Consider the following 16045-nt stretch of genomic DNA (forward strand, 5'->3'; position numbering starts at 1 on the left):
TGGGTCCCCCATCCCTGGAGGTTTTTTCAAAAAGAGACTGGACAGCCATTTGCTCAGAACGATACAGGGGGTTGGACTAGAAGACCTCCAAGGTCCCTTCCAGCACTATGCTTCGCTTTTCTACACAATCTGGTCTTTAGTGAAAAACATTTTTCTCTTCTCTCCTTTACTCCTTCAGGGAAGGAAATCTCAATCTCTCTCTCTCTCTCTCTCTCTCTCTCTCTCTCTCTCTCTCTCTCTCTCTCTCTTTCTCTCTCCCTCCCTCTCTCTCTCTCCCTCTCTCCCTCCCTCCTCTCTCTCTCTCCTTCCCTCTCTCCCTCTCTCCCTCCCTCTCCTCTCCCTCTCTCCCTCCCTCTCTCTCTCCCTCCTCTTTCTCTCTCCCTCTCTCCTCCCTCCCTCTCCTCTCCCTCTCTCCCTCTCTCCCTCCCTTCCTCTCCCTCCTCTCTCTCCTTCTCTCTCTCCCTCTTTCTCTCTCCCTCCCTCTCCTCCCTCCCTCCCTCTCTCTCTCTTCCCCCTCTCTCCCTCTCTCCTCCCTCTCTCTCTCTCTCCCTCTCTCCCCCCCCTCTCTCTCTCCCTCCCCTCTTTCTCTCTCCCTCCCTCTCCCTCCCTCTCTCTCTCTCTCTCGCCCTCCCTCTCTCCCTCCCTCCCTCCCTCCCTCTCTCTCTCCCTCTCTCTCTCTCTCTCTCTCTCCCCCCTCCCTCCCTCCCTCCCTCCTGGGATTATATAATAAAATATAGTTTTACAGAGGAGCACCTGACTGGCCCTTTCCAAAACAGGATTATTTAGGTCACAAAACTAAGACACACGGAGAGTCTTCTGTGCAGTTTGCTAGAGAGGGAAACGAGGTGTATCTGAGTTACCTTTCGCCATGAGGTGGAGCTGTGCTGCCCTCCGGAAGCCTTGCTTGAGATCGCTTCGTTCACACACCCCTTTGCGTGCAAAGCAGCCTGTGCACCCCAAGCGACAACACGACACGCTCCAAATGGAGCATTAAATTGAATGCGCATGTTAGATTCGGGGGAAACACTCAAGACCAAATGGATTGATGTCTTTTATTTGTTGTAAGCCACCCCCAGAGTCGTTTAGGCGAGACGGGCGGTGTAGAAACTTGAATAAATAAATAAAATGTTCTTGTCTTCCCATTTGGAAGAATGGTAGCTAGTCAACTGGCGTGAAAAGTACAGGATTTTATTTATTTCAACAAAGCAAAACATAACACACACACACACACACACACACACAGTATATACTCCTCCCCCCCTTTTTTAACAGCGATTGTTGTTGTTGTTGTTGTTAATTGCGAAGTCATGTCCGACCCATCGCGACCCCATGAACAGCGTTCCTCCAGGCCTTCCTGTCCTCTACCATCTTCTGGAGTCCATTGAAGCTCACGCCTCCTGCTTCAGTGACTCCATCCAGCCACCTCATTCTCTGTCGTCCCCTTCTTCTATTGCCCTCAATCTTTCCCAGCATCAGGCTCTTCTCCAGGGGGTCCTTCCTTCTCATTAGGTGGCCAAAGTACCTGAGTTTCAACTTCAGGATCTGGCCTTCTAAAGAGCAGTCGGGGTTGATCTCCTCTAGGACTGACTGGTTGGATCGCCTTGCAGTCCAAGGGACTCGCAGGAGTCTTCTCCAGCACCTAACAGCAATTACATAACAGTAATCTTCTATTATTTACATTTCCCCCCTTATTCTTCTTTAGAATATTTGTCCTTATTGCCCCGTTGTTTCTTATTTACATTTTTCTTCCTTCATATTCTACTTCTTACTAAGAATAATTCATATTATTATTATTATACATTATTATACACATATTTTCACTTTTGACCTTTCCATATTTATTCTCCTCTATTATTCCTAATCTCCAACCAGTCATACCACTTGTTCTATGTTACATAGTACTGTGTCTTCCTTTTCTTTTATCTCTTTTGTTAATTTGTCCATCTCAGTCAGCACAGTCCTGGTTTTTTCTTATCACATCTTTCTCTCTCTCTCATATATATATATATATATATATATATATATATATATATATATATATATATATATATATGTGTGTGTGTGTGTGTGTGTATATATATATATATATATTATATATATATATATATATATGTAGGTCTTTGGTTGTTCGGGTTTTCTCCCGCGTAAAATTGGAAGTGTCTTGGCGACGTTTCGACGAAGTCCCATTCGTCATCTTCAGGCTGGTGTTTTCAGCTTCGTGCTTCGAGCAGCAAAATTCTCCCGCGTAAAATTGGAAGATGCCCTAGAGTTATTAATTCCACTTTTTCTTCCTCCCTCTCTTAGAAAAACCTCGCTTGGTGGGTCTGTACCAGGCCACCTGCCTGATCCTTCTCGAAGCCACCCATCAGGTGGCTGGACAGCTACCACCCTACTTGCCTTTGCTGGAACAATTGATGAGCATGGGATTCCTGTTGACTGGGGCACAACTCACAAGGATGACTGAGTCGCAGGCCAGACACATCTCTAAAATCTTGAGCACCACCACCAAGAAGGAAGAATCAATCATGGTACGTCAGTTCTGCAGAAGCCGCCTTTATCCGTCCCCGTGTTTTTTCGGCCTTTCCTCCAAGGTTTTTTTTTTTTTTTCACCCAGCCTCGTTCCACCTCAACCTCTGATGGAAACGCTCTCAACCTCTTAGAGCAGGAGTGTCAAACTGCCGGCCCACGGGCCGGATGCGTCATGCCGAAACCGCGCCCGCCCCAGCTCCGGCAATGGGGAAAAATTTGCGATATATCGCAACACGTCGTGTGACGTGGCGAGTTTGACACCCCTGTCTTAAAGTCTGCCTTTCAAGGGAAGCCTGATTTGGAAGGCCTTTACTCCCAATTCTATATCACTTCCCTGTTTCCTCAATTAGGAAACATGCTGGCATTTATTGACAAAAGATTTGTCCATATTTACAGGTGAGTCGAGGTAGTCCTTTACTTACAACCATCGGTAACATTTCAAAGTGACCACGGGACTGAAAAAGATGACTGACGACCTTTTTCCACAGTTACGACCTTTGCAACATAAAAATCACATGGGTCCCAAGGACGACCTGCTTAACAACCATTACGAGTTACAGCCGTGATGGGCAGGCCTCCCTAATGGTCCTAACTGGAGCCCTGCCTGTGCGAAAGAAATCTTGAAGTAGTCCTGCAATCAGTGGCAACTAGATTCCTTTTTTGTTTTTACAGTCTTCACAAGGTGCAAATGAAGGAGAATAAAACTCCAAAGCTGAGGGGCTCTTAGCGTCGAGAGCAATGAAAACAGAATGGAGATAGAATTCTTGATTGGCCACGTGTGATTAGACACACACAAGGAATTTGTCTCTGGCCCACAAGCCACATGGGATAAATCATGATGATGATCATCATAAAAAAACATTCATCATAAGTCATAAGATACAACACTCAGTGATGGTTGTAGGACACTAAATAAGCAATCGACATAAAATCATACTGGGATACTAAATAAAACAATTGATATAAATCGTAAGATACAAGCCACAAAGTTATAGTCATAAGAAGATAAGGCAATAGGAAGGATGAGGATAATGGTAATACAGCGCTACTAGTAGATTGACGGTGTTGTGGGAATTAATTGTTTAGCAGAATGATGGCATGGGGGGGGGGAAACCTGTCCTTGTGTCTAGTTGTTTTATTTAAACACTATAAGAATTTTAACAGCATGTTGCAGGTGCTTTCACACAATGAAGGCCCCTGGGGGGCTTCGCCATTCACAACGTGGCTGCTGCCGTGGATGTGGCAAGTCGCAGCATACCAATTGGGCAGCAACAAAGGATGGGAAAATGTGCCTTGTAAATCCTCAGGAACGTTTCTGCCAACCCCCTTTCTCTTTTGTCTTTTTGATTGGGGCAGGTGGGCACGCTGTACCTCAAAGCAAGCACCGCACTTGGAATGCTTAGGATTTTATAATCCGAAATCCAGGGGCCTCTTTGGAGTTAAAGAGGATGCTGGAAGTTTAATTTTTTTAAAAAAAACAAACTCAACATCTTTAAAAATGTAAAACAAAAAAAAAGAGATGGGTAGAGCAAGGAAGCCGGTAGCGAAACCAGTAGGAACGTCACTTTGAATTGGGAAGAGCGTTGGTATAATCTTTGGCAAGTTGACAGGCCCACTTCTGCAACCTTCTGCCCTTCCCAGCCCTGAATTCTTAAAACAACAGAACCTGTTTCTGACTTTTGGGATCTTTGTCAGCTGCCAGCCCTTCAAGGTTGTGCAGATCAGGAAATCGATTTTACAAAAAGAACTTAAAAGGGTATAACAGAATCATGTGAGTCTAACTGTACTGATAGAAGATAATAGTTGTAGCTCCAGGTTGAACTCTGGGGTCTTTGGTGCTCTCTGGGCTTGGCTATTCTTCTGCAGGCGTTTTATGAGCGAACTAGGTAACATCATCAGTGTTAGAAGGGAGTGGGCTTTGTGGAGTGGGAGAGGAGGAGAAGAAGGAGGACAACAACGACGACGACTGTGGGGTCCTTGGTGTTCTCTGGGCTTGGTTATTTTCTTGCTGACATTTCATTACCCAACTAGGTAACATCATCAGTGCTAGAAGGGAGTGGGCTTTGTGGAATGGAGGAGGAGGAGGACAACTGTGGAGTCCTTAGTGCTCTTTGAGCTTGGTTGTTTTCTTGCAGATATTTCATTACCCAACTAGGTAACATCAATGCTAGAAGGAATGGGCTTTGTGGAGTGGAGGGGGGGGAGGAGGAGGAGGAGGAGGAGGAGAACGACGACGACGACTGTGGAGTCCTTAGTACTCTCTGAGCTTACTTGTTTTCTTGCAGACATTTCATTACCCAACTAGGTAACATCATCAGATGCCTAACACCGATGACATTGTCTAATTTGGTACAGAACATCTACAAGCAAACGGCCAGAGTCAGAGAGCACCAAGGACCCCACAGGTCTGATTGTCCCCAGGTATCAGGGAGGAGTCATCCCGAGTCTCTTCCTAAGGCTATTATCCTTTCCCAGGGCTTCTGCTCTTTGTGTTTTTCTGAGCGTTTCCCTCAAGGCTGTCTCCATGGCTCTCTCTCTCCACCTGCAATCCAACCAGATCTTGATGACTGGCCTTGGGCTCTACTACTTATCCTATCGCTGTATACCTGGGCTCTCCTACCACCTGTTCCTTCCTGGGCAAATACTCATCAGTCTCAGAAGCCTCTGAGGCAGGAAGCCTTCCAGAGGATATGGTGAGAAATGCAGGAATGCAGGAACCACACCGGTGCAATCAAGCCACCCATAAAATACAGTTGAAGCTTCAATCACCTCGTTATGGTCAACTTTTGTGACCATATCGTGTGGACGCCTCTGCTCCGGGGCCACCTGAGGAGAGCGGCTTCCTTACGGCCTCCGTGCACGGAACCGAGAAAGCCATAAATACACAGCCCTTCTGTCAGCAACGGGAAACGATCGGCTGGAGGCCAGCAGAGCTGGAGGCCAGCAGAGGATGGATGAGGGACGTCGGGCGCTACGCTTTCTTTCTCAGATCGTCGGCAGTAATGAAACCAGCCGCCTTCTGTATGGCCACCGCAAAGCCTGGAGAGATGCCCGGAAAGCAAATGATCCCGCCAGTACCAAGGATACATTACGGCAGCTATAAAATGCTCTTTTGCTGGCTTGATAGAAAGTCTGCCCAGATTAACCTTCTGACTCTCCACCACTCTTAGTCAGGAGCTTCTGAGAAGCCGGCTGGCCGGGTTCCCCAGCGCTACCAGCCCCAGCCCAGAAGGACGGCCGCAGGGACAGTGCTCAGCGCTGGAGAATGTGGGGGGCACGCAGGAGAGGAAAGGGTCAAACCCCACGGGCTCCTATGGGTAAAACTGAGCTCAAGGTTTGACTCACTATAGCTAGTCCTCGACCTAACACCATTTAGTGACTGTTCGAACTTACAACAGCACTGAAAAAGGGACTTATGACCACTGTTCACACGTACGACCATTGCAGCATCCCTAATGGTTACGTGATCAAAATTCAGACGCTGTCATGCCTCCTTCGGAGCCTGAATCTGCGGAGGAAAATGAGCTGGAACGAGACCCTATGGAGGTCGAGGGAGAGGTGTCAGTGGCTTCAGAGGGATGTGGGGAAGAGCAGGCCGAGGCAGGCCAGGGCCCTTCAGGAGTGGGATAGGAGGAACAGGAGAGACAGAGCTCAGGCGATGAACAAGGGCCACCCCCTCCTGATCCTAGAGCATGGAGAGTGGAGAGAAGGAGGGAACAACGCAGGCAGGCTCAACTACTCAGGAGGAGAGCATTCCACCCCTTTCCACAAGGTATACATGGAGACTGAGATTTAAGGAGATGCTGTGGGGAGAGGCATTTGTCGGGAACAAACGCTGATTCCTTGGAGTTTTGTGTGTCTTGTTGCTGATCTCTTGTTCTGTGTTGTGATTTCTGCTTGGAAACCCGGAAACCCTGACCATTGGACTGGCTGACAACGTTGTTTGGATGTATGTGTCATTCCTTGTTATCTCCGTGGCCTTGAGTAAATTCCTCTCCTAATCAGACTGTGTGTGAAACTACTTGCAGCCAGAGGTGGCTGAAGGTGTGTGTGTCTTCCTTTGTTTTGAGGCTTGCCAGAAACGTGGGAGCATTTGGGGAAAACTTGGAGCAATTAAAGGACAGCTGACTGCATTGCCTCTGTGCTATGCCCTGGGTCATCACAGACGCTTAACAACTGGTTCATACTTGTGACGGCTGCAGTGTCACTCAGCAACAGAAATTGTGGGCTCAATTGTGGTCAAGGACTATCTGTATTTGTGACAGTTGCATTGTCTTGGAGTCCTGTGATCACCACTGTAACCTTCCCAGCGAGCTTCTGACAAGCAAAGGCGGGGGGGGTGGAAAGCCGGATTTACCTAGCAGTTGCAGTGATTCGCCTAGCAACCGCAGCAAGAAAGGGTCGTAAAATGCAGCAAAGGTCACTCAACCACTTAATCTTGTTTAGCAGTGGAGATTTAGGACGCGATTGTGGTCATAACCTGAGGACTACTGTGCTTATATGCGTCCGCCCTAACCCCGTTCAGCTCGTCAGACAGCTGCTGAATATAATTTGGATTTGAGCCAGTTCTTTCCAGATAGAAATTTCCCCATCGAGATGACAGTGAGTTATCTTTAAGAGTGTCAGGTTTCACCAGTGGCAGCTGCTTAAAGGTGCACCTGTGGAGCGGAGCACTGATGCGCACCAGGCAAGTAGATGCAGCACCGGTTGCACGCTCCCCTGCCACAACCATCCAAGGCCACCCAGGCGGAAATCTGCAGGCAAAACACAAGTGGGGATTTAACCGGGCAATTCTGTCTGGGGAGAAAACTCCCCCCTTCTTGCAAAGAGGGGGTCCCGCACACAGAGAGGGGGCCTGGCAAGCTCTCCTCCAGCCCTGCCTGAAGCAAGAAGAGGCTGTCTGGAATCCTTTATTCGGTTTAGGCCCCTTTGTTGCAAACAGGGGTCCTTTGGTGCTGTCTGAGCTTTTTTGTTTTTCCCCTTACAGATGTTTCGTTACCCAAACGAGGCAACTTCATTAGTGCGCTGATGATGTGATCCAGTTTGGGTAATGAAACGTCTGCAAGAGAACCACCAAGCTCAGAGAGCACCGAGGACCCCTCATTTTAACCCTGAGCTATAAATATTCTCTTTTATTGATTTGCAAGTCGATTTTTGCAGTGTTCAAGAGGCCTTATGTTCTCCCTTCTCCCGCAGTGCTCTCAGCTTCTCAAAGGCTCCTGCTTGGTGCTTGCAGCCGAACGGGACAATGCGGTGGTTTCCTTCACCACCTTGCTAAGCTGGTAAGTAAGACAGATGAGGTGTCGTCAATGCCCTTTGGCTACTCTGGATTCACAAAAATGGCGTAAAATCAGGTTGACCACCCAGTTACCAACCAGCATGACTTAACTGCAGCCGTAAGTCGAGGACCACCTGTATTTCCTTCAGATTTATCCCCAGGCACCTTTCTTCCGAGTATCCACCTCTTTGCACCAAGGCAGATATAGAATAGAATAGAATAGAATAGAATAGAATAGAATAGAATAGAATAGAATAGAATAGAATAGAATAGAATAGATATTGTAATATAGAATAGAATAGAATAGAATAGAATAGAATAGAATAGAATAGAATAGAATAGAATAGAATAGAATAGAATAGAATAGAATGCAGAATGGAATGGAACAGAACAGGAATAGAATAGAATAGGATAGGATAGGATAGGATAGGATAGGATAGAATAGAATAGAAATAGGAATGAATAGAATAGAGTAGAATAGAATAGGAATAGGAATAGAATAAGGATAGGAATAGAATAGAATAGGAATGAATAGAATAGAATAGAATAGAATAGAATAGAATAGAATAGAATAGAATAGAATAGAATAGAATAGAATAGAATAACAAAGTTGGAAGGGACCTTGGAGGTCTTCTAGTCCAGCCCCCTGCTCAAGCAGGCGAACCTATACCATCTCAGACAGGTGAATGTTCAGCCTCTTCTTAAAAATCTCCAGTGATGGAGTGCCCATGATTTCTGGTGGCAAGCTGTTCCACTGGTTGATTGTCCTCACTGTTGGGAAGTTTCTCCTTAATTCCAGGTTGCTTCTCTCCTTATCAGTTTCCAACCGTTGTTTCCTGTCTTTCCCTCTGGTGCTTTGGTGAACAACGTGACCCCCTCTGCCTTGTGGCAGCCCCTCAGATACTGGAATGCTGCTATCATGTCTCCCCTATTTTTCTTTTCTTTAGACTGGCCAAACCCAAGTCCCACCGCCGTTCTTTGTATGTTTTAATCTCATCTTAGTTGCTCTTCTCTAAATTTTTTTCCAAACTCTCAACCTCTTTTTTGTGATAAGGTGACCAAAACTGGCTGCAGTATTCCAGGTGTGGTCTTAGTATAGGCTGGGCAGCTCAAAGGAAACACCTAACATCTAAGCTATATCCAGCGTGGTGCTAGCCTCCTCAAGCAGCTCGATCAATCAAGTCCTGCTGTTCCTTCAATTCCCCGTGGATGTCAGCATCAGCGGGATACCTCCGGCAGTGAATTAACCGCCTTTGAAAAGAAGGCCATTCCAATCCTAGCTATCCAGTTTCTCTCCCAAACATTTGAAGCCCTTCTCTCTCTTCTTCATCTACTCCCTTAGCAAGCCTAAATTCCAACAAAGGCTCTCGTCTCCAAACCATTGTATCTTGAGAAGAGATGTAACACCTACACAATAAAAGCCTCTTTCAAGGACACAGAGAGGAAGCCTCCCAGGTACAGCGTTGACCGTGTTGGTTGCGTAGCTATGGGGATTTCAAACAAGGGAGGGATGAACTCCCACTGAACAGCCCTTGGCTCAGCCTCAATCAGTCGCTTCCTTAAAGCAAAAATGACACTTGGGGTTTGCAGTCAAAATCTTCCTGTCAAAGGCCAGGCTGGATCCATCCTCTTCTAAAAGTCCTTTCTAAAGCGAATTCTCGTTGCCAAAACGAATGAGAACTGAGAACGAAGTCCAGGATGAGTCCGTAGTGGTGTCCCCACCTTGCTGCTCTACTGTTCCTCTCTCATCTTTCTGCAATTGCTATTTCTCAAATCAGGCAGCAGAATTTATTTATTTTTTTCCTGAGGGAGTCATCCTGTTCTCCAAAGCACCTGACAGCAGGACAAGAACCAACGGATGGAAACTAATCAGGGAGAGAAACAACCTAGAACGCAGGAGAAATTTCCTAATAGTGAGGACAATTAACCCGTGGAACAGCTTGCCTCCAGATGTTGTGGCTGCTCCATCACTGGAGGCTTTTAAGAAGAGACTGGAGAGCCATTTGTCTGAAATGGTATAGGGCAGGGGTAGGCAACCTTGGCTCTTTTATGACTCGATGTGTCTTTCTTGGTTTCGGGAACTTGACACGTTGCTATATATTAGAGGGCTGTCCAAGCGACCTCCACCCCAAGCGACCTCCACCCCAAGGAGGCCTTACAGAAGTTGGAAGGATCAGATCTTTCAGTTCTCAAATTAGGCCAAACCAAGATTGTAACGGTAGAAGCAAGCCTTGCAGCAGTAGCAGATGTGGGCAGCCAGGCCAGAACCACCAGCAGTGATTCTCTGCTTTCTGACTGTAGCTCATTTACAAGTGTTTCGGCTGTAGCTCATTTACGAGTGTTTCTCCCTCTTTTCACCTCCTTACCCCCCCTCTTCCCCCCCCCAGCAGTAGTGGTCAGAAACAGGCTGGTCTGGAGAACATCATCCCTCGCCTTCTTTATCCAAAGACTGAGAAACAGGCAAGTTCAATCATTTGGATGTTTTGTCATATTGCAATATTACATCACTCCTCTTATTGATGGCCACTGCCAACATTTTTCATTGTACTTTGCTCCTCGTGTTTAATCTGAAGGACAAACACCCAGAAATCCATCCCCTTTCTCTGCAAAAAGTACAGCCATACCCCTAAAATCTTCTTTTCCTCATTTTTACTATGTAAGAAAGTTGATTTGGGGGGGGGGGAGGAGAAACCCACATTTTTTTTAAATACCCAAGGCTCTATAACTACTTTGCTAGTTCTATAAGGTTGGACTCGCCCAATGTGCTAGTCTGGACTAAAATAGAGTTGGTTAGCTGGTTGTTCAACATCCCATTGGAAATCCAGCCACTACCTTAGAGGTGGTGTGAATCTAACCACCCCATCAAGTCCCAACACAGTGCCTATTTTTGGAGATAGTATCTTTCACAAGCATGTGAAAGTGTCTTTTCTTAAGACAGATTTAGGTTTTAGCATGTTGTGTGAACCCAACTCTACTATCACTGTTTTTGACCGATTTCTCACCAGCCCATAATCCTTCTCAACTTGGGAAAAAGGTCCAGCTTTCTTTGAGGCCTCTTTTTTCATGCTCTGAAAGGCATGAAATTTGACTTTGTTCGCAGGATATGCAAACAACTTAGGCCTTACTGTATTAATCCCCATACCGATGCCCAGAAAATTATCTAGACAGGCCTATGAAATCATTACGAGTCAAAGATCAGTGTTTCCCAACCTTGGAGTTGACTTCAACTCCTAGAATTGTGAGAATTGGCTTCCATGCGTCTTAAAATTGTGACGGTTGAGAAACATTGGTCAGATTTTAACACAAAGGAGACTTCATCTTTCGTTGATGGATCTTTAGTCTTTATGGATCATCCACACAACTGAGGAAGGATATATATTTTTTCCTTTCCCGAACAAATTGATTAGATCAGGTTAGCTGGATTTCTTTGATGTCTGAGTCTCAAAGCATCTAGAAGACGATGGAGGTCGCCATCTAGATTGTAGCCTACTTTCTTTCCTGGAATCGAAAATCTTCCCACCACAATAAGAGATGAGCAGGTCCCTGAAGTGAAACCGATATAAACAGAAGATGCTTGTTGTTCAGCATCACTGGGGTTCACGTGAACAGCTAAACCACAGGCGTAAATCACCGATGCCTGTCCTTTGACAATCAGTCAGTGACAAACCTATGACATCAAGTTCACACAAATTGGCTCATTTTTGTTGTTGTTTGGCTTCGTGTGTTGTACAAACCCAATCGCTGTAGTCTCAACATGGATGTCTGCAGCTTTTTGATGCAGCAAGATTGAACAAATTGTGGCTTAGTGTGCCGTTTGAACCTAGACACCCACGAGATTCAAACGACATGTGTTGCTAAGACGAAACAGCCACTTGTGGCTTAACTGAATGGAGATTTCAGCCTTCCTAATTTTCCCTTTAACCACTTGTTCGCTTTTTTTACACTCAGGCTGAGGAGCTTCTCTGTTGGCTTTTTGACTTCCTGACCTGTGAAAGCATCTACCAGATTGAAAACCAAGCACCCTGACTTCAAATCCTCTTAGCTCAGCACCGTGAGCCTGCCAAGATCCAGCCTTCCTCCTATAATGGGAGAAAAGCCTTGCATTTCTGGAAAAAAAAAAAAGTAAATAAATTAGCATCACAAATACTTTCATTGGAGGTCAAGCATGGAGTTTCCTTTCCTCTTGAACAGCCTCTGGGGGGAATTGAATCCAGGATGGGGTTCGTTTTTAGAAAAGTCATGGCGAACTATTGAATGGATGGGAGCTACACTGAGACAAGTATTCATCAATGGAACAGTTGCCTCCTGGAGTTGTGAGTGCTCCATCACTGGAGGTCTTCAAGAACAGACTGGACAACCATTTGACCGGAATTGTATAAAGTCTCCTATCTTGAGCAGGGGTTGGACTAGAAGACCTCCAAGGCCTCTTCCAGCCTTATTATTCTATATTCTACATTTCACCATCCACGACACTAAATGAGGGTCAACCAGTCAGGAGGTTTGATGTTGGTGGAATGAATCAAGAGTGTTTTAAAATACTAGCTGAGATTCCCAGCATGCTTTCCTGTAGCCAAGATTTACTAAACTAATCTGAGTTTGAACTGACCTCACTGGCTTGGCTAGGATAATACAAACACTCACAAATTAGGAAAAAAAAAAGATGTTCAGACGCTAGAAAGAATGCAGAGAAGAGCAACAAAGATGATTGGGGGACTACATAATGAACTGGGTACGTCTAGTCCAGCGAAGAGAAGCACCAGGGGGTAACATGAAGCAGTGTTCCAATATTTGAGGGGCTGCCACAAAGAAGGGGGGGTCAACCTATGCCCCAAAGTATTTGAAGGCAGGACAAGAAGCAACAGATGCAAACTAATCAAGTGGAGAAGAAACCCAGAACTAATCTTTTGGGCACAAGGGACTGGTTAAATGGAGAGTGATTTTTCTGTGGACCGGGGTGTATGTGTGTGTGATTTTGCACATTGCCTGCATCCCACCCCTGCATGGATGAGGCTTCACTTGCTTGTGTGTGGCTCAGTTTCTGGCGATCTGCCACCCAGAGGTTGGGGACCCCTGGAAGAGGGTTTCCCACTTGAGCAGGGGGTTGGACTAGAAGACCTCCAAGGTCCCTTTCCAATTCTGTTAAATGACCAACCAGGTTTTTCACAAGCCCTTTGGGCAAAGCCAATCGTTATATTTTGCCAATCACGCTGGAGTTTTTGCTTAAATCTTCACTATAGACTCTGCCTGCCTACATTACTCTGGTGATCTCAAAAGATCCTTTTTCAAGAGGCAACTGGACCTCCTTGTTTTTCTTTGAAGGCGTTTCGCTTCTCATCCCAGAAGCTTCTTCAGCTCTAGAGTCTGGACGACTGTGAATCTCCATAGAATGATATTACTCTGATTATATCCCAGGGCCCCAGACCTGACAGCGCAGGATAGAAATTGCTGATCCATAAAATATTGTCTATGAAAATGTTGTCTAATTCTGGGAGTTGAAGTCCACACATCTTAACGTTGCCAAAGTTGACAAACACGAGTCAAAATCAACTTGAAAACTATTCTTAGTTTCTGACTTAAGTCTTTATAGATGGTCTACTACACACCAGCAATATTAAGATTAATTAAAAGCTTCCTTAGAGCCTCTGTTAATGGCAACTATTTTCTTCCTTCTGGCATGTTAAGGAGAAAGGTTTCCACTCCAGATATTGCACTACCAAAAAAAAAAAAAAAAAACCATGCAAAGTGGTTCTTGTTGCTTTGAAATATTTGATTTGCACAAAGTTACCAGCTGGGACTTCAGCCTAATGCTGATTGCTCCCACCTGTAGGGAAGCATTAGACACTCTCAAAGTATGGCCTAAACTAGGCTGTTCGTTGATAAGTGCCTGCTTTGCTTCCTCTATTATTATTTTTTTTAAAAAAAAACCTGTTGTAATCCGGTCATAAACAGGAAGTTTTCAGATGTAGTGACCGCAAAGTTGAAAGAAAGGCTGAAGGACACAGGAGGGTGCCGTCCTCCAAAGAAGCTGCAAATGAAAACAGGTGAGCTTTTGCTAGTGTCTGGATCTGCCTATTGGGCTAAACCCTGGTTGGTTTAACCATGGTTGAGTAAAGCACCATTGACGGTTCACCTCTGCACTGCCAATTCCAATGCTTCCTATAAAGCTGCTTCTGGTCACGATTGGTGAAATTTGGTGGCAGAGTTTTTCTACCATCTTGAAAGAAGAAAATGTCAAAAAAACAAACTTTGTTATATGGTTTAGCAAAGTTTCCTCTCCCCCCCCCCAAAAAAAGTTGGGGAAAATATTTCTGCAGACTGCGCGCATGGCTTGTATCTGTGTCCGTGTGTCCGTGTGCATGTGTACATGCTCAGTTGTGGTCTTCTGACCACACAATTTTCATTGTCGTCTCCTAGCATGGTAAGTTAGCCACATTTAGTTCACAAACTACATTACAGATTAAGTTATAACCGGCACAATGTGTGAACCAGAGCATTTAAGCAACAGCGCTGCTTTTAAAAGGATTCCTCACTTATCTGCTCACTTAACTGCTGCTCACTAACGGATGTGGGTTTTATGACATTTTCTACAAGGGTGGTGAGGTGAAGGCTGGAATTTCACCCTTCCCAGATTTCCTAAGTTTCTGCAGCTGTGCGCCAGGCAGACATTCAACCTCTGCATATTTTCTAGGCATGCTTGATTTTCCAATATTATAAACTCATGCCTATACAGGTTGTTGTTGTTAGTTGCGAAGTCGTGTCCGACCCATCGCGACCCCATGGACAACGTTCCTCCAGGTCTTCCTGTCCTCTACCATCTTCTGGAGTCCATTTAAGTTCTCACCTACTGCTTCAGTGACTCCATCCAGCCATCTCATTCTCTGTCGTCCCCTTCTTCTATTGCCCTCAATCTTTCCCAGCATTAGGCCCTTCTCCAGTGAGTCCTTCCGTCTCATTAGGTGGCCAAAGTATTTGAGTTTCAACTTCAGGATCTGGCCTTCTAAAGAGCAGTCGGGGTTGATCTCTTCTAGGACTGACCGGTTTGAATGCCTTGCAGTCCAGGGGACTCGCACGAGTCTTCTCCAGCACCATAGTTCAAAGGCCTCAATTCTTTTGCGCTCAGCCTTTCTTATGGTTCAGCTTTCACAGCCATACATTGCAACTGGGAAAACCATGGCCTGGACTATACGCACTTTTGTTGGCAGGGTGATGTCTCTGCTTTTTAGTATGCTGTCTAGATTTGTCTAGATACAGGTAGTCTTTGACTTATGACCAAGATTTCTATCATTAAGTAAGAGTGTCAAGGTTCCGATTGACAAACCCAACGAAGCTAGCATAGCAGAGACGATCCAATCTCTAATGCAAAACTTTATTGAGCAAATCATTTTGACATAGATGAAAGGAAAAGCAGCTCTGGCTATTTTGCGCCTAAATTGCTAGATTAAAAGTAGAGAGTGAGTTTTTAAAAGTGAGTTTTGCCCCATTTTAGGACTTTTCTTGCCCCAGTTGTTAAGTGGATGACCGCAGCTGTTAGGTGAGTGACACGCTTGTGAAATGAATCTGGCTTGGCAGACGGTAACAAAAAGGGGACCACAGGACCCCGGGACACTGCAACCGTCATAAATATGAATCAGTTGCCAAACGTCTGAATTTGATCACATGACCATGGGGATGTTGCAGTGGTCATAGGTGTAAAAAGCAGTTATAAGTCACTTTTTTCCACCACCCTTGTAACTTGCTAACTGAACTCTTGTAAATCAAGGACTGTCTGCATGGTCTGGGACAGCCCTTGACCAGGCAAATATTAGCAAATGGGAATCTTTTTATGTTAGAAGAATTTCTGTTGCCCGGTGCCAAGGGCGCAATTGTGAAAGTCGCTTGCAGCTGTCTGCTTTTAGAGGTGTGTTCATCAATGTGTCCTTTGCTTTTTTGTTCTTTCTTTACTTATATATTTTTTTTGAAGAACCTGACCTAAAGTCAAAGACAAATCTAAAAAGAAAGGCAAAGAAAAAAAAAGGTGCAGGAAAAGAAAAAAAAATTGAAAGCAATGAAATACAATGACTTCCAACCTTCTCGTCAACAGACATTCAGCCTTATCATTCTCTCCTCCCTCTTGGATGTTGTATAATTCTCTTTAGCCTCACAGCTAATCCACTGTTTCTAATCTCGGGCTTTTTTATTCTTTGGGGAAAAACAAGAAAGCTTCCTCTAGATAATTTTTTTTGGAGGAGGAAAAAAAAC

The 16045-nt window shown here is 45.2% G+C and overlaps 1 protein-coding gene across 6 annotated transcripts in view; it reads left to right on the top strand.

Annotated features, from left to right (window-relative positions):
* The window catches only part of DNAAF8 (dynein axonemal assembly factor 8), an 82633-nt gene extending 70680 nt beyond the window's left edge, over positions 1-11953 (top strand). For 4 of the 6 annotated variants that reach the window (XM_039349899.1, XM_039349901.1, XM_039349903.1 and 1 more), the window contains 4 exons: positions 2305-2528; positions 7726-7811; positions 10195-10267; positions 11756-11953. In XM_039349899.1, coding sequence (XP_039205833.1) covers positions 2305-2528; positions 7726-7811; positions 10195-10267; positions 11756-11833 — 461 coding nt within the window. In that variant the 3' untranslated portion in view covers positions 11834-11953. Of the gene's footprint in view, positions 1-2304; positions 2529-4814; positions 5059-7725; positions 7812-10194; positions 10268-11755 lie in introns of those variants that run through there. The other 2 variants (XM_039349900.1, XM_039349904.1) reach the window with 2 other exon arrangements.
* Positions 11954-16045: the final 4092 nt, after the last annotated feature.

This window comes from Crotalus tigris, unplaced genomic scaffold, assembly GCF_016545835.1.
Source record: "Crotalus tigris isolate CLP2741 ecotype Arizona unplaced genomic scaffold, ASM1654583v1 scf7180000018301.7375997, whole genome shotgun sequence".
NCBI classification, from domain to species: domain Eukaryota; kingdom Metazoa; phylum Chordata; class Lepidosauria; order Squamata; family Viperidae; genus Crotalus; species Crotalus tigris.